The sequence below is a fragment of the Leiobunum rupestre genome, chromosome 3 (genome assembly GCF_980474605.1).
Source record: "Leiobunum rupestre chromosome 3, qqLeiRupe1.1.hap1, whole genome shotgun sequence".
NCBI lineage: Eukaryota > Metazoa > Arthropoda > Arachnida > Opiliones > Sclerosomatidae > Leiobunum > Leiobunum rupestre.
The window spans coordinates 29,559,111-29,582,289 of record NC_143386.1 but is presented as its reverse complement, the minus strand read 5'-3'; the positions used below and the strand labels follow the sequence as shown (position 1 = coordinate 29,582,289).

General features: G+C 36.2%; 2 protein-coding genes across 2 annotated transcripts; both read left to right on the top strand.

Moving 5' to 3' along the window:
• The first annotated feature begins 467 nt into the window (after positions 1 to 467).
• Positions 468 to 878, top strand: LOC149951407 (uncharacterized). Its single transcript, XM_090169553.1, has one exon. The coding sequence runs from the start codon at positions 468 to 470 to the stop codon at positions 876 to 878; it is 411 nt and encodes a 136-aa protein (XP_090025679.1).
• A 180-nt stretch (positions 879 to 1,058) lies between these two features.
• On the top strand, positions 1,059 to 2,181 carry LOC149951406 (uncharacterized). The gene is made up of 3 exons (XM_090169552.1): positions 1,059 to 1,183; positions 1,382 to 1,537; positions 1,581 to 2,181. Exons 1-3 carry the CDS (start codon positions 1,059 to 1,061, stop codon positions 2,179 to 2,181), a joined length of 882 nt encoding a protein of 293 aa, XP_090025678.1.
• The last annotated feature ends 20,998 nt before the right edge of the window (positions 2,182 to 23,179 follow it).

Genomic DNA, 23,179 nt, shown 5'->3' with positions numbered 1-23,179 from the left:
ACAAAAATTTCCTTTAAGGTGTCTCCTGGACAATGGGGCTCAAAAGTCATTCCTAACCCAAGACGTAGTGGAAAGGCTTAATCTAACATTCGTAGGGCAAGGAGTCATAGCCGTCGGAGGTTTTAATAGCGAAAAGTCGAGTACTTCTATCCGAAGTAAAATTGAAGTGGTCCTATTTTTTTGGACTATCGTCACAGGGGTAATTCACCGAATCAACGAGTCCTTCGTCGCACTGGAAAGCAGGCTAGGATGGTCAGTACAAGGTCCGGCGCCCCTGACCTCCATTTTTTTTGCACAAGCCGTGGTCGTTATGTCTAAAACTGTTGAAATCAAAGAAATCAATACTAGCCTGAAAGCATTCTGGGAGCTTGACGCACTGGGAATCCAAGGAGAAAAAACTACTTCGAAAATCGACGAGGAAGCTATAGCCAAACATTACTCTACAATTCAATTCCGAGAGTGACGTTATGAGGTTCAGTTACCTTGGAGTGGAAGTCAGGACGCACAAAGGGAATTTCCAGTTCCAACAAAATCCCGAATTGTATTATAGATATCAAGAAACCTTCGAAGATTATCTAAAGCATCGGATCATCGAAAAAGTACCGCAAGATTTGGTCCACTCCGCTGGACCAAAGTACTACATTCCTCATTTTCCAGTAATCAGAGACGATAAAGAGACGACCAAGTTACGAATCCTCAAGGATGCAGCGGCTCACGACAGGGGACAACCATCGCTCAACTCTTTGCTCATTCCTAACCCAATTTTAAACCCAGAGTTGCTTGTTATCTTAATGAGGTTCCGAAGAGGGAAGATAGCGGTTACGGCAGACATCGAGAAGTCATTTCTGATGATAACGTTGTCTCCTCAAGACCGATAATTCACAAGATTCCTGTGGATAAAAGCACTGCCAAACGAAAGCGAAAGCGTCAGAACGGTCAGATTAATTCATTGTCGGATGGCCAGAGTCGTCTTCGGAATCACCTCAAGTCCTTTCCTGTTGGCAGCTACCTTAAAATACCACATCGCTAAATATTAAGATCTATATCCAAAGACCTGTATGGAACTCCTGAAAAGCCTTTATGTAGATGACTTGGTTAACAGCATGCCTTGTATCGAATCAGCGAAGACTCTATACTATCAATCAAAAGAAATCATGGCTCAGGCTGGCATGAACCTGAGAAAGTGGGTATCCAACTCAAACGAGCTTTCGCAATGTTGGCCAGATCAAGGAAATAAGGAGAAATGATTGCCGGTACCTGTGGATGCGTCGTCACTGTCGCTGAAAGTTCTGGGAATTTCTTGGGATCCACAGACTGATCGCCTGAGTTTCGATGTATCGGCGTTATTGGAGTTTTTAAAGACCAAAAATAATTCAAAAAGAAGCGTCTTGCAAGCTGCCGCCCGAGTATTCGACCCAATTGGTTTCCTCTCGCCGTTCCTGATAAGAGTCAAGTGCCTGTTTCAAAAATTTTGGATAGAAGGTATCGACTGGGATACCAAGTTACCACAAAAGCTCGAACTAGAATGGAATCAATGGTGTCTCGAATTATCAAGTCTTCCACAATAAAAAAATTCCCAGGTGGTACTTCGAAGGTGCAGCAGGAGAAATCTGCTCGAAGGATATACATGTTTTCTGTGACGCCAGCAAACAAGCATATGGAGCAGTCACCTATTTGCGATATGAGGCATCGAAGGAAATCATGGGAGTCAGCCTTATAGCATCAAAGACACGAGTTGCCCCGATCAAAGGAATGAAGATATCACGTTTAGAATTGATGGCAGCGCTAATTGGGGCCCGTCTATTGAAGTACACCATGGATGTGTTTGATGGGAAAATCACCAAGTATCATTCCTGGTCTGACTCAACCATAGTAATTAGTTGGATTCGACGTGCAGTGAGGGAATGGAAGCCATTCGTTGCCAATCGAGTGGCCGAGATCCATGATCTAACGGAACCATCATCTTGGAGGCATTGTGCCGGAAAGACTAATCCCGCCGACTGCCCTTCACGCGGATGTAGCCTAGATGAACTGATAACCAACAACGTCTGGTGGCAAGGACCGCCATGGCTAATACAAGGAAAGGGTTTGTGGGCAAAGAGCGTAGAGAATTCTGCCGTTGCCGATATACAAGTAGAAGCGGAGAGACGAATCATTTGCCAACTACCGAACCATGTTTAAGAGCTCGAGCCTGTCCTAAACCTTGAAGACTAAAGTTCATTGCAGAGAGCAGTTCGCGTAACCACCTGGATATTCCGTTTCAAATATAACTCTAGAAAACCGCCATTAAGAAGTATGGATCCAGCAAGCTCAGAATCAGGCACTTTCCGAAGAAATGACGAGACTAAGAGAGAACCAACCACTGCTAAAAACTTCCAAAATCGCTCAGTTCACTCCATTTCTTCAGGAAGATCTTCTACGTGTGGGAGGACGACTCCATAACTCAACGCTCGAATTTCCAGTCAAACACCCGTACATTATTCCATCGCAGCACAGATTAGCGGAGCTCCTGATCAGAGAAAGCCCCGTCGCGACAATGCATGGAGGCTTGAATAGTAACTTAACGCAACTAACGAGGAGACTACCCGAGGTAATAATCACCGATTTTGTTGAAACTATTTGGGTACGCAGACCTTATGGTAACATAAAATTTCCCCAAGGGAAAAGTTGCAATGGGCATTAGTTTTGCCATGGCAACCAAAAATGTTTTTGACAACACTGTACGTATATTTTCCCATTGAAAATAACATGGGAATCTGAAATTTCATGTTACCATAAGGTCTACGTACCCACCTAGTTTCAACAGAATCAGTGATTATCACCTCGGGTAGTCTCCTCGTAAGAGAGGAGTTTTGGATACCAAAGGGTCGTCAGCTGGTAAAGAAAATCATTGGAAAATGTGTATTTGTCGTCGATTCAAAGTCTATGGTTAAAAAATGGAAAATTAATGTCGTTTTTAAAACTGAACTAAGGTCGTATTAACAAATTGTGAGTATCTCGTACCACAACACCCTATGCACTATGTAGCTTGCCTTGTTTTAAAGCGGTTTCATACCATTTACGACTGCCTTCTGTTTTAACTCGCGTCAAAGTTTCAAATATCCATTTTAAACAATATCAAAAATAAAACTTTGGAATTCCCATATAACCTTATCAAAAAAAAAATATTCCGAGCTGAAACGGGTCTAGGTGGCGCAGCGGTTGCTGTTCCAAAACGGGGGACAAAATACGTGAAGCGTATTTAGCACAAGCATCCACAGTGCATTCAATAAACAACGTGAAGTTATTTCCACGAGCGTCACTGCGAAATGCATTATGGATAATAGTTTCGGGGCTGAGGTGAATCTAGCCCCCGCGTTTAATTTTAAAAATTCAAAAATGACAAAATCTTTAAAAATATTTTAAATTCGTTAACTAGTATGGTGCGTAATAATTTTTATGTGGTGCATAATGGTGCGAAATGGGTGCGTTTGAATGGCACCCTTTTTAGGTCGATAGATCAAAGGGGGGGGTTACGGTTAATCTAGCCCCCCCATTTAGTATCTTAAATAAACCTATAATGACCGTGGTGCGTAATAATTTATCTGTGGTGCATAATGGTGCGTAATGGGTGCGTTTGAATGGTACCATTTGAAGGGCGATTTCTAAAAGTAGGGCGAGCAGACGTTATTTTTCCCCTGCTAAAAATTGAAAATGGAAAGCCTAAATTTCAAAATTATTTATTAATTAAGTTATTTCCACGAGCGTCACTGCGAAATGCATTATGGATAATAGTTTCGGGGCTGAGGTGAATCTAGCCCCCGCGTTTAATTTTAAAAATTCAAAAATGACAAAATTTTTAAAAATATTTTAAATTCGTTAACTAGTATGGTGCGTAATAATTTTTATGTGGTGCATAATGGTGCGAAATGGGTGCGTTTGAATGGCACCCTTTTTAGGTCGATAGATCAAAGGGGGGGGGGGTTATGGTTAATATAGCCCCCCCATTTAGTATCTTAAATAAACCTATAATGACCGTGGTGCGTAATAATTTATCTGTGTTGCATAATGGTGCGTAATGGGTGCGTTTGAATGGTACCATTTGAAGGGCGATTACTAAAAGTGGGGCGAGCAGACGTTATTTTTCCCCTGCTAAAAATTGAAAATGGAAAGCCTAAATTTCAAAATAATTTTTTCCCGCTAACTATTATGGTGCATAATAAAACGACTGTGGTGCATAATGGTGCGAAATGGGTGCAATTGATTGGCACCAATTTCAGGGTGATTGGTGAAAGGGGGAGAGGGGTGCCTAATTAACTCTGTCCCCGTGAAAAATTGAAAAATGAGACCCCAAATTTCAAATTAAATTTTTTCCGCTAACTATTATTTATAAATTTATATTTTATTATTTATATTATATTTTGAACAGCGATCAAATTGTAAGTGTGATGCGAAACTATAATTAATTGTAATTATGTTATTCTTTTGCAGAGCATTTCATTAGATTAAATAATTAAATAATTAAATAATGATATAATGTGATGGTGCCTAATAATTTTAGTACAGAAGATAATTCTACGCTAGAGCTTACGTTATATTTTTATCATAATTATTGAATGGAAAGCGTAAGAATGACACCGTTTTTAGCGCGATTGGTGAAAGTGGGGGGGCTTTTTTCGAATGGAAGTATGACATTAACCGGTATGGTGAAAAATATGAAAACGACGGTGCACAATGGTGCGAAATACCCACAACGCTATGTGGTATTACCTTTTCAAAAATATGGAAGTGGCGAGCTACCATTAACTTGGCCCGCCTATTGGCTTGCCATAATATGCTTTTTTCGAATGGAAGTATGACATTAACCGGTATAATGCAAAAGATGAAAACGACGGTGCACAATGGTGCGAAATACCCAAAACACTATGTGGTATTACCTTTTCAAAAATATGGAAGTGGCTAGCTACCATTAACTTGGCAAGCCAAGTTTCAAATCAATATATATATTTAACCGGTTTGGTGCAAAATGTTTAGATGGTGGTGCAAAATGTTGCAAAACTAGTGCAACCATCTAGGCTTTTTACAATTAGGAAAAAACACATTTAAAGTTACCATTAACTCGGCCCGCCCATTTTCAGTTTATTATTATTAACTTAGCCTGCCGAGTTCCAAATTTAAACAAATCGTAAACCGTGATGGTGCAAAATTTGATAGTGGTGGTGCATAATGGTGCGAAATGGGTGCAATATTATCCGCTATGTTTTCTTTAGTTAGGAAACTATGGTGATCCAAGTTCATGGAGCCAACTTTTGCGATTGGTGGCAGCTCCATCACCAACAACACACAGTATTTTAAGCCCACTGAGCTCTAGTTTACGAATTGCTTCCCACATTAAACTGTATAGTTTTTCTGCAGTTAAGGAATTGGTAGCAAAATGAGCGAAAGGATATTTATACCCAGAGGTTATTGCCCTAACCATAAATTGTAAAATGTGTGTTGCCAGTGCTTTTTCTTTGTAAAGTTCAGAGTTCAATTCTGTCAATCGTTGCTCGACATTGTTCAATTCAGTGAAGCATATTAGTTCTCCACTTTCAGCTTTGTAAACAAGTTGTTCTTGAACTTTAATTTCATCTAAAACAAGGCAGAAAAAATTATTGCTGTTTGGTTTTTTAATTTTTTTTAGGTCATCCCTAAGCTTTTGGAATGCTTCAGGCGTAAAACCCATTTGGTTTTCAATATTTGACGAATGTCTTTGTAATGTACTTTTGGATGGTAACAGCAATACTCCTGATTGGTTGAGCTCATTGTATAAACCCGGGGACTTTTCATGCATGAAAAGGCACCACTGCATCACTAAAGGATGCCATCTTCTTCCACTAGGGTTTTTCTTATGCATTTTTAATTGCGTTGCCAAAAATAAAGCAGAAAATTCGCTGTTACCTTTATTCCAAGAGTGACATTCTGTAGTGGTTTTACTATCGCTTGCATTTCCATTGTTTTGCTTTCCGATATGTTTTTCTAGGATTTGCATTAAAAAATCATGCTTGTCATCCTCTACTTCTTCTCCTGATTTTTTCATTTGTTTTTCAATTTTTTTTTCTAGCCTTTTCATTTTGCCTTTTAGTTTATATTCCAAACCCTTGGAATTCCGCAATTTGGATATTAACTCCATCTTTGACAAATTTTTGAATGGAGTCCCATTAGATTGACGTTTCTTTCTTCGTCTTCTGGCAATCACTCTGAAACCTGCTCGATGCTTTATGCAAAAAAACAGCGTTTCTTTTCATAGGCTTTTAGTACTAGGGTGCAGTTTTGACTATGGATTGATCCATCTTGGTTTTCAAATCCTAAAGAATCACTCCTATTTTTAAATATGGCAATATATTCCTCTTCGTTGTTTCCAATGCATAGTTTTAAAGATGATATTTTTTCAATAACCTCACATAGTTCATAATGATTGTTAATAGACTTCGGCAATGCTGATAAAGCACTCTTGTCTTTAAGGTTATGGCCATTAACAACATAGGTTGACTCAAAAAGATTGGTTATAGAAATCCCTAAAATTATTCCTCCTGTGTTTTCGTTCAATTTCCTAACTTTTAAACAATCTTCGAATCTTGTAATGGACCAGCTCAAAGGGCAAGAAATTTCAGCAAATACCTCAGCAAACCCTGTGCTTGGAAATTTTCCAACTTCTAAAACGGTTGTAGCATTCTTTTTGGGGCATTTGGGCGTAGAAGATACAATACAAGTGTTATCGAAAATAGGGTTTTGTTCCTCGGTCGTTAATGTGCCACGAAATTCTTGGAACGTCTCCATATTATCAGGGCTTTGCAGAACATTTTCCATGGCAGAAGAAATATTAGTGTCACTGTCATTACGGTTTATTACATTTTTCTGTGTTGAAAGAAGTTTCTGTCCCTGCACCATTTCAATAGTAGAGTCTTGATTTTGTTGCTCCATATCTTTATCAACTAGGATATATATGACATTATTGCAACTTGAACACCGTAAAGCTTGATGACGAATATTTGGTTCTACATCATTTTTTGGTGGTTTCAATATTGATATAAACTATTAAAGAAAAATGTGTACTCAGTTATCACAAAATAATCATTGCAACAGACTGCTTACTTGTTCATGGTGAACTGGTTCCGGATATTCAAGCGTTGGACCATTCATACCAACAAAATGTCTTGAACATAAATAAGTGTCTCCACTAATTCGTTCCAGAGGGTAATCATCCCTTCCTAGAAATTCAAGCCACTTCTTACATCTATGCAGACTCCGTTTTGGCTTTGGGAATGGGATGAAAAAAACTCCATTCATGTGGTCTTTGTGAGCATAGCGAGAGTCACTTCTACATTCCCTGTACACACAAATCTTACTTCTCATTTCTATAGCATGAATGTTCGTGTAAATGTCTAAAAGCAGGTTGTTATGGATTAGGAAATTGTAAACCACATTTTGTTTACTTAATAACTCACCAACTGATGAAATTAAACATTCAATAATAGTTTAGACTCGGATTGTAAAAGTATGGCAATATAGTATAACGATTGAAAAAGACCTAGAAAAATAGTATTTGATAAATTAACACTCAGCTCATTATCTTATTAAAATAATAACTTACCAATTTAGTACAATAATTAGTCAAATGAAAGCAAGTCTATGTAGCTAAACAGTATTTCAATGACAACTGAGATTAAACGTTAATTGAATTATATCATTATAGCATGGATATAGCAAGATTTTAGCATAACAATGAGGAATCGAATGAACAATGAGTAACAGATTTAAAAAAAATAACCGTTGAAAAACTTTGAATCAAAGCCTACAATAGTGTGCTGAAGCAAATGGAGGTCCAAGCATAAGAAAATAGCATCATAGGGTTGAAAAAATGCGGTAGATGGCGTAAAACTTCATTTCCGTTTGATCCAAAAATAGGGGTTTAACGGGGGAAGACAATCAAAAAATTCGAAACGCTAGATCACGGCTCGTTTTTAAGGGGTTGTTATACGAGTGAAGCGTCCCTTAGTTTATTAGTTCCATGACGGCAAAGCCGTTACTTTTTGAAAAAAACTCTCGTAAGCAGTGTTGCCAATGTTTAAGGAGCGAAAATCCCACAGCCCAGTTACAAAATTTTCAACCAAACCCCCAAAACGTTTTTAGCCACACCCACTCCCAAAACTCAGAGCAAAACTTGCCAAATATTTTTGAGTTTCGTAGACTAGCGCGGGAAGAAAATTAAATTGAAAATACTTTTAGAAATTACATTTTTTTAATTCAATTTGATTCCCAAAAAGCTAATAGTCGGTTAATATTCGACGATTCAAAAACAATAATAAAACATTGGGTCAAAAATCCCACAAAATCTATGACTTTATCCCACATAGCCCAAAAAATCTTTAAAAATCTCGCAATGTGGGATTTTTTCCACACATTGGCAACACTGCTCGTAAGACACAGCCTACTTAGATCCACTGCTACTCGCACTAGAGTAGCAGGGGATCTAAGTTGGCCAGCCTTCCGTAAGTCGACGGTAAACTTTCAAGTAAAATTTACAATCGTAATGATTTCTTATTTACCGTGTCATACACGGTAATATAAAAATAAATACAAGTCAAATTAAAACTTGCAAAAAATCTACATTTAAAAAAACATGGGATTTTTTCGGTTTTACAGGGGGGGTACCCTGTGAAAATTTTTGAAAACCCAAAAAAAAATAAAAATTTAAATTTCAACTAAAATACTAAATTTGAACAATTTTGGGTGAAACCGAGAAAATCCCATGCTTTTTTAAATTAAGATTTTTTGCATTTTAAGTTGTCAAAAACATTTTCGGTTGCCATAGCAAAACGGAAGCCCAGCGTAACTTTTCCCTTGGTGAAAATTCATGTTACCCCAAGGTCTACATACCCCCCGAGTTTCATAAAATTCGGTGATTTACACCTCGGGTACACTCCTCGTTAGTGTATTTGTTTTTTTTTGTTAGGTCGCGTCTAAAAAAGTGGGGCCTATTTCCTCTGTAGTTGCTTGCTCAGTAGTTCAAATAATAACCACAGGTTAAATTTCCGTTGAGACGTACCTTTCCTAAGTAAGGCATGATTAATATTATTTCAGAGATATAATATTGATTTACAACTTTGATGTAATTAGAGACGTTACGTTAAAATGCATTAACTAAAAACGAATTTAATCTGATTTTCTCTTATAAAATATTTGTTTATTCAGTGAAATAAATGAAATTCTTTAAATCTTTGATCGGTCGGTAAATTTTAGTAGTTTTAAAAAATATTTTGCTCTTTTTTGTTTTGATAATATTTCTTAATGTAAGATTAATTCTTGCTCCATGAACATTTGATTGAATTCACACCCAACCAGCCCTTATTTATTTTCCTTGAATAAAAAAAAAAACATTTGATTTTGGTAACGAATGATACCAAAAGGTATTTGTTGGATTGTTCATCAACAATAGTGAACCATGTTCTAAATCTAAGCTTTTTGGTTTTATCTTCGTCGGTCTCTTATTTCTTAGGTGTCGGTGGCGTAAAACAAATTTCCCTTTTCCCCCAAGAGAAATCGACGCGATTGGTGCCGTTGGTTCCAAATCGGGTTCGTCGTCTTGGTGCCGTTGGTTCCAAATCGGGTTCGTCGTCTTGGTGCTCGCCAATGAAATCTTGTCAGTCTTTGTATCGATTGATGAGCGCAAACTTAAAATTCCATTTCGCTATCCGCGACACAATCCCGCATAGTTCTTCAAGGACCGGGTGCCAAGGCTTAGCCGGAAAAGTGTTGCCCGAAAAACTATAAGTTAGACCATCGTTACCATAAGTGACTTGTTTTCGCGGAATGTTTTGCCACTGTCCCGATCTTTTTATTGTGCCATTCTTCCTGCGAAATAAGTGACTTCTTTTTCCAGGAAAAGAAAAAGGCCATCAGGAATTTATTTATCCAATAGCTTGTAGACATAAATTTTCGTTTAGAATCAATCTTGGTTGAACGAGCAACAGGTCTCCTTTTTTGTTATTCAATAATGGCAAAATTCCCGTTGGCTCGGCTCTTTTTGAAACTGATCCGTCGCGCTGATGGACACTTGCCCTTTTCCTCGCTATCTCATCCGAGCAATTCGGGAAAAGTTTGTTGTGGCAAGCCTTGCCTAAGAGAATAATTTAAAATATATTTCATTTAAGTTAAAGAGGTTTGAAAAAATGTCATTAAAATGCCCTAAAATTAAGTTGATTTTAGTATTTTAAACGTATTCACGTATTTCACTACTTTCATTGAAATTAATACGTACTTATAAAATTAGGCACTAGTTTTTCGGTTTATTTTGTAACAGAAAAAGGCACCCTCGCTGTTTTCCCCATTTGTTACTTCTAATTCCGCCCATCCAATGTGCTGAGGATTAGTGGAACAAAGCTTGGGAGACAGTTTCTTATCTCGAGTAGCGCTCCATAGTGCCAGTGTGGTTTCGTTACCCTTGATGTCGTCAGCCACTCGAGCTCTAGTCCATACGGACCCGATTTTCAAGTTAACATCCCTTAAAAAATGCAAAGAATATATATTTTTTATTTATTAATAATTATTAACAATAATCATATAACTCGTCATTATTATTGATTATTATCATTAATTATTATATATTTAGCTACTGCATATAAATGTTCATTCATGCATTAAAGTTTACTGCATGAATGAACATTAATTAACATTAACACAACTTAAACTAGAAAACTACTCGAATAGTTGTGATTTTTCATAAACAATTGTATATTTATACTACTTTTAAAATATTGAGAAATAAACACGGATGCCGTAAACATGTAAAGTAATAAGCGATGTTTCAAAACTATACCCAAACCATACATTTAGTTAAAAAATGAACAACTTACAATGTTCCAAATCCGGTCCAATCAATCTAAAACTAACACCTAAACAAACCGAAATCTAAAACTTCAAACTAAAAAAAGCTGAAAACCAAATTGCCAAAAATTGCTCAAATAAATCTGAAGTAACGCAAAAGAGAAACTTAACGAAATTAATCAATCGAAAGTGACAAAGATACATTTTGGGAAGGGGTATACATACCAAAAAACATATCATGTTTGTTTCCCCTTTAAACCCCCACGCCCTGCCCCAAGTGCCCGAGCCTACTAGACTCCCAAGGGGGGGAGGGGGGGGGCGAAGCCGGAAACGAGGGGTAAAAATTGCCAGAAAATTAAAGATAGGTCCCCTTCTCGTGTTCTATACACTTCGTAAATTTAAATTAGTTTGGCCATGTCCTATTTGAGAAAATTAAAGTCGAAAAACGTGGAACATAGTAAACGCCATTATTCTTTGGTAATATTAATTAATTCATAATTTAGCCCCTATGAGAGGTACACGTCTATACGTGGTTTATTTCGATAGATCGTGAAGTCTTCTTTAAACTACGTAAATTTAATTAGTTTGACCGTGTCATAATTAAGAAAATTAAAGGCGAAATACGCTAAACAGAGTTAACTCCTTTATTCTTTGGTAATATTAATTAATTCATAATTTAGCCCCTATAAGAGGTACACGTCTATACTTTGTGTCTTTCGATAGATCGTGCAGTCTTCTATAAACTACGTAAATTTAAATTAGTTTGACCGTGTCACAATTAAGAAAATTAAAGGCGAAATACGCGAAAAAGAGTTAACTCCTTTATTCTTTGGTAGTGTCTCGGCCGTTATAAGGTTTATTTCGTTAATTGTAGTATTATTTTCGTAATTTACAAATAGATTTGAATTCTAAAAAATTCAAATGATTTTGTTCGCGCCTTTCTTAATACGACTGGAACTGCACTGCCATATATTTAAGTTTTTTATTAAATTATCGATTTTTTGCCCTTTTTTGGTCTAAAAGTAGTTTTTTTTAATATTTTAAATTATGTTAAGGTAATTCTCATTGAAAACGTGATTTTCTATTTCGTTTCTATTATGCAAGGACAATTTTAAACTAATTGGGATTTAGTTTGGTCTAAAATTATTTGTAGGCGCTTCAAGTACCCTACTGTACTCTTTATTTTATTTTTCCGACAATTGGAGATTTTGCCGCATTCGTACCTGACGGCTGTGAAAATATTCAAGTTACTCCACAAAATATTTTTTCGTAATTCATAAAAGAAATACCTGCTGAACTATAAAATATTCCATATTACATTAATAAAGGTAGGTGTTATACTTTCCATTAATTTTGTTCTATTATGAGGATGCATATAACCATTATTAGATTCGATTCAAATCATTTGAATATATTGAAGTAAGCCTCGGTCAAGAAAAGAAAAAGTCGTTCCTTTAAAAATTCAAACGAGCGTCAATCACCCAGAACGAAAATTCGAAAAGTACATTTTTGACTACAGTAGGGAATAGGAATGTTGGTCTATACTAAAGAAACACGAATTTAATTTCTACTAAGGAAAATTAGAAAATTAAACGAAAACTCAGTAATAAACATAATTAAACCAATTTCAACGGCAAAAACGTACTTATTAAGAACTTTTAAATGAATTTAATGAATTGCACAAATACGACACAGCAGAACTAATTGTAATTCAGCACAATTATTTAACGTTAACTTTCCTATCGATTGATATAATTGCGCAAATACGACATGGCAGAACTAATTGAAATTAACCTTAATAATTCAACGTTAATTTTCAAGTTTTAATATTAATTTCTAAACATTACCGTATTTCGAGGGGCGTTATTTACCGTTCTCTAATGTTAACGTTCTGGTCGAATTGCGGAAATATGACACAGCAGAACTAATTGTAATTAACCTTAATAATGCTACGTTAATTGCGGTTAACTGTTTATTTATAGAAATTATCCACGGATAGAAAGGGATTTAACATGAAAAAATAATTTTATTTGTCGGATAATCATCGGTTGTGGATAAAAAAAGATAGAAGTGATTAATCTTTATCCAAACGCCGAGCTCTATTCACACCCAAAGATAATTTTTATAGATAGTTTTTTAATACCAGTCAATGTTCTAGAATTCTGAAATTTGGAAAGATAGTTTTTACGGTGCAATAGAGTACCGATGACACGGAATTAATCTATGGGCGTAACTATGGCTTAAAACATTAGAAATTGCTTTTGAATAGATATGTTAATTTTCCGGAAAGATTTTCGCAAATGGTTAAAATATACAAGTTGGCAAGCTTGCTAATTTACAATTATTCTCGGAAGAGTTTGTCCTTGGGCGTATTAACTACTGGATACGGCACTCAAAGATATTTCGCCATATTTAACGCGTCCTCCAAAAAATGTAATGCCGATTTTATCCCAACCAGTTAAATATTTTTATTATTATTATAATTATAATAAATATTATAATGCTTTGTCTTAAACAAATTTCCAATATAAATAGAACTTTGGACCCCAAACGTTATTACATTAACCAAGCAGCAAAATGACAAATAGAAAGTACAAATTTTAAAATTATTAGAACGCTCACGAAACATGAAATATATACATGCGGGAAATTATTTTAAAGACCAAAACCAACCGATTGTATTATAAGTTTTAAACAATCAAATTTATATGGAAAACAAAAGTTAAAGCGAAAACCAAAACTATAAATAAAAGCACTAATAAAAACTGCGTGGACTCATCACGACAAACCAACGAAGCTGCTAAAAACCAAGCAAATAAAAATCGTCGACATGAATTCTCCCCCACATTATCAACACTTTCGATAGACTAACTAAAAAAAGAAAAACAACCAATAGAAAATATAATAATAACCCAACCAAGTAACATGTTAATTAAAATACTTAGGAATAAAGAAAAAGTCAATCTAAATACCCACAGTAATAAAGATTGTTAGCAGAAATATGCAATAAAAAAAGTACATATTAGTAACCCAATCAAACAACAAGTTAATTTAAATACTTAGAAATCCAGAAAAAAATCCATCCATATATGGATTTGAAAATAGTAATAGAAAAAAACAAAAATCACATAACCGTTCCCAATTCCCGGCTTATAACGCGCACAAAAAACCCTTAACTATATATTGAACGTTAAACAACAGCACATATCTCAAAATAAATAAAACCAACGTAACAACAAAATCAAAATGTATCACACATTTAAAGCTGATAAGAAAACACGTAAAATAAATTACGAAGTTACGAGTAAAGTAAGCAAAACGAAACAAGTTGGCAAGCCAAAATGTACCTCTCCTCGGAAGAGTTTTATCCGTGGTTCTGTGGTAGAATGCTCACCTGTCGTGACGGAGGGCTTAGGTTCGAATCCCACCCGATACTAACACAAATTGAAAAAAAATTATCCTACACCCAATGACAGAAAAGCTTTTCCCAAATTCCAAGAAACTGCGAACGCAGTGATTACACTTTGTAACGTGGAATTTTGGGACATTTTCAAAATTTATTCATTTTATTTCAATTAACTAATTATAATTTCCGAAGTTTCTATGGTTATCTGGGTTAGGCCTAATTTAGTCGTCTCCAAGTGCGGGTCGCTTGGAGGCAGTAGCTTGGGTTTTTAACTTAATCGGGTGATCGACGTATAGCTGGCCAGATACGTCGATTCCCGTTCGACTATGGTACTTTCGGTAATTTGCCACGCTTTCTAAAATATCTTAATTTTCCCCATTTTGTCTTTAAATTCTCGACTGGAGGTTGCCAAGCATTTTTGTGTTTGTTTTTAAAATAAATTGTCCGCGCTTGAAACGCGAGATACTCGTGTCTCGAAAAATAAAGCACGTGACTCGTGAAATTTAAAAAGAGGAGTTCGTTTTTGATCTTTTAAAAAAAGAATACGAAGAAAAGGCCCAGTTTTTTTTTATCGTTGGAATCGAAGACAGTTGGAATAAATCTAAAAGAAACTGAAGTTGAACATCTGCAAGTTAAAACCTTGTTCCGTCGCGTAATGTTGTAGATATCCGATTCGCAAACGAGGACTCTTCTCTTTTCGTCCACATTGACTGTGAGGACCGCTTACCAACAATCCCAGTGATAAACCATCATCGTCAACTCTGCGGCAAAATATCCGCCGGACGTTACCTCCGATATCTTCGAGTACCGCGCTCGCATCGATCGCGTTGTACGCGGTCAAACACTTAAACTGAGAGTCATCGTACTCGGTCAAGGGAAGACGCTAAAGCATCGAAGTTTATAAAAGTATCTGGGTTTCAGGCAAAGTAAGGGTTTTATGTTATTTTTACTGATCGAGATAACGTTGTTCTTTTTGTCTATTCTTGGGTATTGTTGGTTTTTTATGCTTATTTTTTTAAATAGTTCAGTTTTAGTGGAACCTTTAAAGTGGTTACATCGTGACTTAAAGCTTATCCGGTTTCATTATAATAACGTCGAAAATTCGTATGGCTTGGTTTTGAATTAATTTATTACTCGACTGCGTAATAATATTTTTCTATGTGCTATTTTGATCCTGAAGTCTGATGGATTGGGATATTATTATGAATTTTTTCTATTCGTTATTTTTGCTCTGAAGCCTGATAATTTGGGATATTATTAAATATTTTTCTATTCGTTATTTTTGCTCTTAGCCTGATTGATTGGGTTGTTATTATATATTTTTCTTTTAATTATTTTTGCTCTGCTCTGGTCTGATTGATTGGATTGTTATTATATATTTTTATATTGGCCGTTTTGGCTCCAAAGTTTGGTCGATTGGGTTTTTATATTTTAATTTTTTGATTGTGTTGAGCTTTTGGGTGGTATTGTTGGCTTTTAATTATCATTTTTTCGTGTGAAGTGGTTTAAAGAAGGTTTTTTGTGTTGTTATTTCGTAAGCGAGAAAAATACAAATACCCTCTGTAGATATTTATTTCATTAAAATTTGGTTCGTATTACATTTAACTGATAAACTTGTTCTGTAAATAGGGTTAAATTCAATTGTGCGTTGTTCTAGTTCGTCTAACTCACTGTTGTAACTACTTAATTTATAATATTCTGAATAAATTAAACTCGGTTGTTTCGTCTCAATTATTTTAATTATAATTAAATTGTATACCGTGCGGGATTGAACCGGGATTACGTTTTTAGTAAATAACTCTGAATTGCGGACATATATCTTTAAGGGTTATCTCGACAGATTAATACCACTAGGGACAATTCTTCCGAGGAAAAGTATATTTTGGCTTGCCAACTTGTTATAGATATAAAATGTCTAATAACAGTAAACATAATACAAAACATTTTTAGTGTAACATTGTTAAACATTTCAATGCTAGTCTAGAGGTTAATTTTCTGCTTATGGATTCGAAAAAATTACGCGAAAATGCCGTTTTATTGAAATTTGCAAACAATATTAGACTAATAAGGAATTTTTCGGAAACCAGGCCTCGGTCATTTTCCGGAAAATTTTCCGACTTTCAACACTCCGTTTAAATTTTAATAAAGGGGGAAAAATCAACAACTGTGCGTGGTTTTCACACGGTTACCCATAAATAATATTCCTTAAAAACGTATTTTCTACATTTCAGCTTAATCTACAACCGAGTGGGTTACTCTCTGGAGAAAGCTTGTTATTTCTCATATGTTTTCCTTTATGAAGCATATTTTTTCCCGTTATTTGCCCGTAAATTTCCGAGGCATTTCCCTGGCTGCTCTGTTGTTAGTCAACAATATTTAATTTCATTCGTCAATTTCAGAACGGGTGGCCGCCGAATCCATTTCGTGATTGCTAATCTTGGAATTTCATTTTGAAAGCAACACTACCAATCCTTCCAATCGTAGCAGCGAGACAGATTCATCAAACAAAAGAGACTTCGCGGAGAACTTAAAGTTTCAAACTGGCAAAATGAGCAGCCGAGAAGAGAAGAAACACAAGTGCACTGAGTGCATCTATGCCACAAACCAAAAGAGCCATTTTAATGTTCACAAAAGAAAACATACAGGCGAAAAACCCTTTCAATGTGACCAATGTAATTATGCATCTGCACAAAAAACGCATATGATTTCCCACAAAAGAACTCATACGGGCAAAAAACCCTTTCAATGTGACCAATGTAAATACGCATTTGCACGAAAAACCCATTTGATTTCCCACAAAAGAACGCATACGGGTGAAAAACCCTTTCAATGTGACCAATGTAATTACGCTTCTGCACAAAAATCCTATTTGATTTATCACAAAAGAACTCATACGGGCAAAAAACCCTTTCAATGTGATCAATGTAATTACGCATTTGCACGAAAATCCCATTTGATTTCCCACAAAAGAACTCACACGGGCGAAAAACCCTTTCAATGTGACCAATGTAAATACGCATCTGTAAGAAAACCCGATTTGATTTCCCACAAAAGAACTCACACGGGCGAAAAATCCTTTCAATGTGACCAATGTAAATACGCATCTTCACGAAAATACCATTTGATTATCCACACAAGAACTCACACGGGCGAAAAACCGTTTCAATGTGAAGAATGTAATTTTGCATCTGCACGAAAAAGCAATTTGATTATCCACAAAAGTTCTCACACGGGCGAAAAACCATCTGGATGTACCGAAAATTCGCGTAACGCTCAGAGGGCAAGGTCACACAAGTGCCCAATTTACGACCAGAACCTTGCCACGAAAAGAAACCTCCTAGATCACCTTCGAATCCATGGTCTCTCTGAAAACCAATCTTCACAACCACGGCTGATCAAGAGCCTGTGCCGTCAATGGGGAGTTAGGTCTTGCTCGGTGCAGCTACGACGCCTTACAAATGAACAGTTTCAATCTGGCACCGCAAACACCGACCACGCACACGTCGTACAACCCAAAGTTCCCGACCCTGACGCGTACCCAACCGTGACCCTACCCGTTAAAAAAGAAGTGGTCCTGGGCACTGAATGTCTCTCAGTCGATGTCAGCGCCATCAAAGAAGAGCCTATTTATGACTTGATGTAGATTGTGGGTGTTCCGTCAGTCGAGAAACTAGAAGAGTTGGGATATCGGCCAAGTGAGGATAACAACCAGGGTATCTCAAAGAACACGAACACTCTTGTTAAGGTCGAATGAGGTTCTGAAGAACAAACGTCTGAAATTTAGAATCCAACTTACGAAACACGTGGTTTTTCTGCAATTTTAATCTCGTATTTTTTTTGTTCCCAACTAGTTAAGACATATTCCAACACGTTTTGGCTTTTTTGATTTTTTTCAGACATGGTTCATAAATTGAACGAAATTGCTTGTTTTTTTTCTTTCTTAAGTATTCAGTTTTATTTTGAACTTAATGAAAGGGTTTTCCTTCCGATCAGTCCTTTTAGAACTTATTTCTTGTTTTTGAAGACTACATTTTAAAAGCGGTTCTAACGAATTAAACCTCCCAATTTAGAATAAAACTTACGAATGTTTCACACGTCGCTCTCCAGACTCCTGTGTTTTCATTTCCATTGAAGACTCAAGACACAGTCAATAAGAACAAAATCGGAGTATACAATACCTTAAACTATAGAAAAATATTGATTAAAAATGTCTTTAACATCCTAACGATAATTATATCGCCACCAAATTGTCTACTACGGGTACTTGATCCAAAGACTTGTAAACAACAGTTGTTGCGTAACGGCAAATTAATTAATAAATGCTTTAAAAAACCTATCCTCAGGCCACAAAGGAATAAAATATTATTACAATAGAATCCAAACAGTGAAAGGAATCCACCTAATCACTAAAAATAGATTTCGACCTGAAGCCTCGAGCGTAAAAATTCATTGCAAATTAACCTGAAAATGCACTAGTTTTCGCAACGTTTTTAACCCCCTATATTTGCCACCTATCGTTCAATATGACAAACGGCCCTCGAATAATTTGAGTTTTTATTTTTATTTTATACTTAATTAAATAATTTTCTATCGAGTGTGCCTTTCGAGTCAGAAAACAAACATTTTCTTAAAGAATCCTTAACATTACTCGGACTTCATTTACAGTTAAAGATTTGAAAGATAATTTTAAAAGTAAGAACTTTTATTTATTTACTTTTTATTTTAAATTAATTTATCCAAGCTTACTTAACGCGTGCACGGAGTTAAGCTGTTTATACAAGATTACAATAATAATAAATAGCTAGCGACTTTTAATGCCTTAAACAATGCGTTGGAGGGGGAAAGGGGAAATCGAACAACTCCAGTGTGAAGATCACTACGCAGAAGGAGTGGTTCCAAGTTTTCACTTAGGGCCACAATTTGGAATCGAACCCGGCTCCTCTGGCTGCGAGGCGAAAGGGCGAATTACTCCGCCACCCCACTCTAGCCCCTACACTCCAGCTAAGGAACTTGTGTTTAGAGATTTTATTCCCAAAAGAAAAGTTCTGCAACTTTTTTCCTAACAGGCAAACCGGTTTCATATTTTGGTATTTTATAGTCTGCTTATCTTTTTACATGCTTTGATTTTTTTTAATTTTCCAATTAATTTGAGGTGTTTAAAATTTAATCTAGAAAACCTCTTTCTAATATGCAGTGAGGGGTAAGTATGACAGTTAATCAATGTTAAATTTTGGTAAAATAATTTACGGTTTATTCGTTTAAAATTTTCTTGATGTCAACTTACTAAAAAAGAAAAGGTTAAACTTTAGCTAGCTATATAAACATCTGGGTACTTCCGTTTAAAAAACTATTATTTTTAGCTACGAAAAAAATTGGCTTAATTAGGACACCATATTTAACTTCTGTATGTTATTTCATTGGGATTGGTCAAGGACAATTACCTCACCCCTCTATCACACCTGACCCGCATTTTGGGGTAAGTGTTAAATAAATAATAATCAGCTAGGCTAATACCCAAGGCACCACCTTAGGCCTAAGTCATCAAGCGACTTTTGAAGCCTTTAATTCAGGTGGCCGGGTTACAATGCAGCAACAGAGTTAAATCAAATAATTAATATTTAAATAACTATTTATTTGATATTAAATTTCATTGCGTAGTTGTGCAGGACAAAGTGGCCCTATTAATTGTATCAATTCTTAAGAGGGTGCTTTTTTCAGTTTAGGAGTTAATTCGAGCAAACTCAAACAAAAATATTTTTATCGCAATTACCTCCATTGACCCTAAGAATTTATTCAATTTGCTCGAAAATCTAGAATCGGCGCCATCTAGTATAAATTCAAGCGTTTAAATATAAGCTAACTTTTTACGTGTTAAATTCTTTGTGAGCTATTTGTGGATCGGTCTACACTAACTAGCTACTTAGCGAAGTAATTATTTTCGTGATTACTGACAGTAGCCACGTTTAGCTTTTTTCACGGGTAGGCGGAGAATTTGGTGACCCTCCTATAATCAGAAGCAAGGGGGGGGGGGGCGCTAACCATAAAAAAATGAAAGAGGGGGGGGGCTCATAGAGTTCTCAGCTACGCCACTGGTTTTCACTCGTTTCATATCAGAAACTGGCAGCTATTTTTTCTACGAAAATTGTAAGAAAGGGAGCTTTTCTTGTTGCAAAACGTCCGATTACGCAATCGCTCTATGACAGACTACTATTAAAAGAAATCGCTCAGTGTCGTACTTATGATAAAAAATATAAATTACTGTTTGTTGGGTTGAAAATTTTGACCTCAGGGCTCTCCGATTCACCTCTAACGTTCCCGTGGGAGTTGAAACAATTTCAGGGTTATAAGGGGTGTACACCCGTTTCGTATTACTCACGAACTAAGTAGACGTAGCATGCGGTTTTCTAGATTTTTTTGGACTGTGATCTCCACAGTAATACGAACAATAGCGGCAGTGTAGATTGCATTTTGCTGGAGCCTCGCTTGTCCGTAATGGAATCGTATTAGCATTAAAATATCTGATAGTAGTACTTAGTATCTTGAATAGATATATTTTTAGAGCATTAAAATGTATATTAGAAAATGGATGTTAGTCCTTCACCATGCTGCTCTGTCGGTGAAATCAACAACGAAATTTGTCACATTAATGTGTATACAAGGAAAACTGGATTTGTGGATTGGTCTCAAACTGACGATGAAGTTCTTTACCTCATTGCAGTAAGGTAAAGCATAGAAAAAGGTTGTATAAAAACGTTATGTTACCACCATTTTTGCGCGATGCTTACCAAGATATTCATCACTGCAATTAAAATGTTGTGATCCATTTCAAGTGCACAAAAAAACAATACGTGGTCCTACTCTTACAAAGGTTATTTCTTCAGAAGATTGTTTTATTATCAATCAAATCACGGAAAAGAAAGTAAAACCAGGTCAGAAACTCTTGTACAAACTGTTGCACTAGATTTATTACCCTAAAGACTTCCAGTCCAGCTACAGTGTCCTACTCGTCGCAGAGCGACATAACGGACAGTTTAGGAGATGAAAGCCAACCCGTTTCAAATCCAGAAGAGATAAAGTCATTAGAGCTGGAGACTTTGAATGAGACCTTACAAGTTTTTGAAACATCGCCTATAAAGTTGCATGGATTAATGTCACATCAGCGACAATCGTATGGAAAACTTAAAGTTATGCAAACTATGGATGGTATTAAAAGCAAAGTATTCAAAGTGCTCAATATTAGTGAAAACCTACTGACCCGTGTTCTTCTAGTTCCAGTGATTTTGATTCATTTATTAAAGAATTAAAGGAAAAAGTTGGACATTCCAGTACAAAAGACAAGTTGAAACTACTCACTTTAGTCCCTAAATCGTGGTCGATAGCGAGAATATCCCAAGAGTTCAATGTATCCGAACACATGACGAAAAGAGCCCGTGAACTTAGGAGTGAGTTCGGAATTTTGCCAGACATAGATCAAAAACGTGGTAATAAATTATCTATGGATGTACAAGTTAAAGCTTCTTCATTTTATGAAGAGGATGATGTATCGAGAATGTGTCCTGGTATGAAAGAGTTTGTAACGATTTGACTGGGCGGGACTAAAATTCAAAATTAAAAAAGGCTCCTTCTATCCATCAAACGAGAGATATATATACAATTTAAAACTATTCACCCAGACTTGAAAATTGGATTTTCCACGTTTTGTAGCCTTAGACCAAAGTGGTGCTTAACTGTTTCGTCCAAAGGAGTCCATAATGTATGCGTCTGCGAAATTCACCAAAATATGAAGTTGATGACTGTCGCTTTACCTGTTAAAATTTATTATAAAGCGCTTATTTTGAAACAAGTTTGCAACATCGATGCGCGACAATGCATGCTTCACGGTTGCGAAAAGTGTCCTGGAATTGAGTTGTTTTCGAAATATCTGATGGTATTATTCGAAGAAGCCGAAGTAGACCACGATGATGAAATTGCGTATAAATTATGGCTACATGTAGATGTACGAACCAAACTAATTAACGTTAAAGAAAGCGTCAAGGATTATGTTGCGAATTTTTGTGAGCGTGTGCTGAAAGCGATTCCACATCATTTCATTAGCAAATCACAGGCTTCTTACCTAAGGAAACTTAAAGAAGAATTACCAGAAAACCACGTTGTGACTCTTCTAGACTTTGCAGAAAACTACTCTTTCATCGTTCAAGATGCTGTCCAGGGTTTTCACTGGGAAAATAGTCAAGCAACTCCGCATCGGTTCGTAACATATTACAAATCTGGTACGGAACTGAACTGTTTAAGCTGTTGCATTGTTAGCAATGAAATGGACCATGGTGCGGGGTCAGTGCATTGTTTCATGAATATTTTCATGAAGTACCTCCTTACTTTTCTACCAAACTTAAAACATGTTCACTACTTTAGTGACGGAGCCGCGTCACAGTACAAAAATTGTAAAAACCTCCTAAATCTTTGCCACCACGAGTTCGATTTCGGCGTATCTGCAGACTGGAATTTCTTCGCGACTAGTCACGGAAAAAGTCCGTGTGACGGAATCGGAGAAACAGCAAAGCGTTTGGTTTTAAGAGCATCGCTTCAGAATCCAACAGAAAATCAAATTTTACCGCCTATTCATCTCTTTGAGTGGGCTGAATTAAACATTTCTGCTATTAAATTTTTTTACGTTAGTAAAGAAGATGTCAAAAAACATATAGAAACCATTGACGTTAGACTTTCAAAAGCATCAACAATTGTTGGCACAAGAAGCCACCACAGATTTTTGCCAATTTCGACGTCCGAAATAATGATCTACCGGACATCTGAGGATGAATTTGGTTCTCGAGTTAAAGTAGCTCAAGAAGAATCTAATGTTGAAAATTTAATCTCATTTCAAAATATATCTATTGGACAATATGTTGCTACAATGTATGATAAAGCATT

Excerpts from the sequence above, each read along its gene's own strand:
- LOC149951407 (XM_090169553.1), top strand. The coding sequence starts at position 468 with ATGAGGTTCAGTTACCTTGGAGTGGAAGTCAGGACGCACAAAGGGAAT.
- LOC149951406 (XM_090169552.1), top strand. The coding sequence starts at position 1,059 with ATGGAACTCCTGAAAAGCCTTTATGTAGATGACTTGGTTAACAGCATG. Across the intron at positions 1,184-1,381 it reads GCTGGCATGAACCTGAGAAA|AAGCGTCTTGCAAGCTGCCG; the intron begins GTGGGTATCCAA and ends TAATTCAAAAAG. Across the intron at positions 1,538-1,580 it reads GAACTAGAATGGAATCAATG|GTGGTACTTCGAAGGTGCAG; the intron begins GTGTCTCGAATT and ends AAAAATTCCCAG.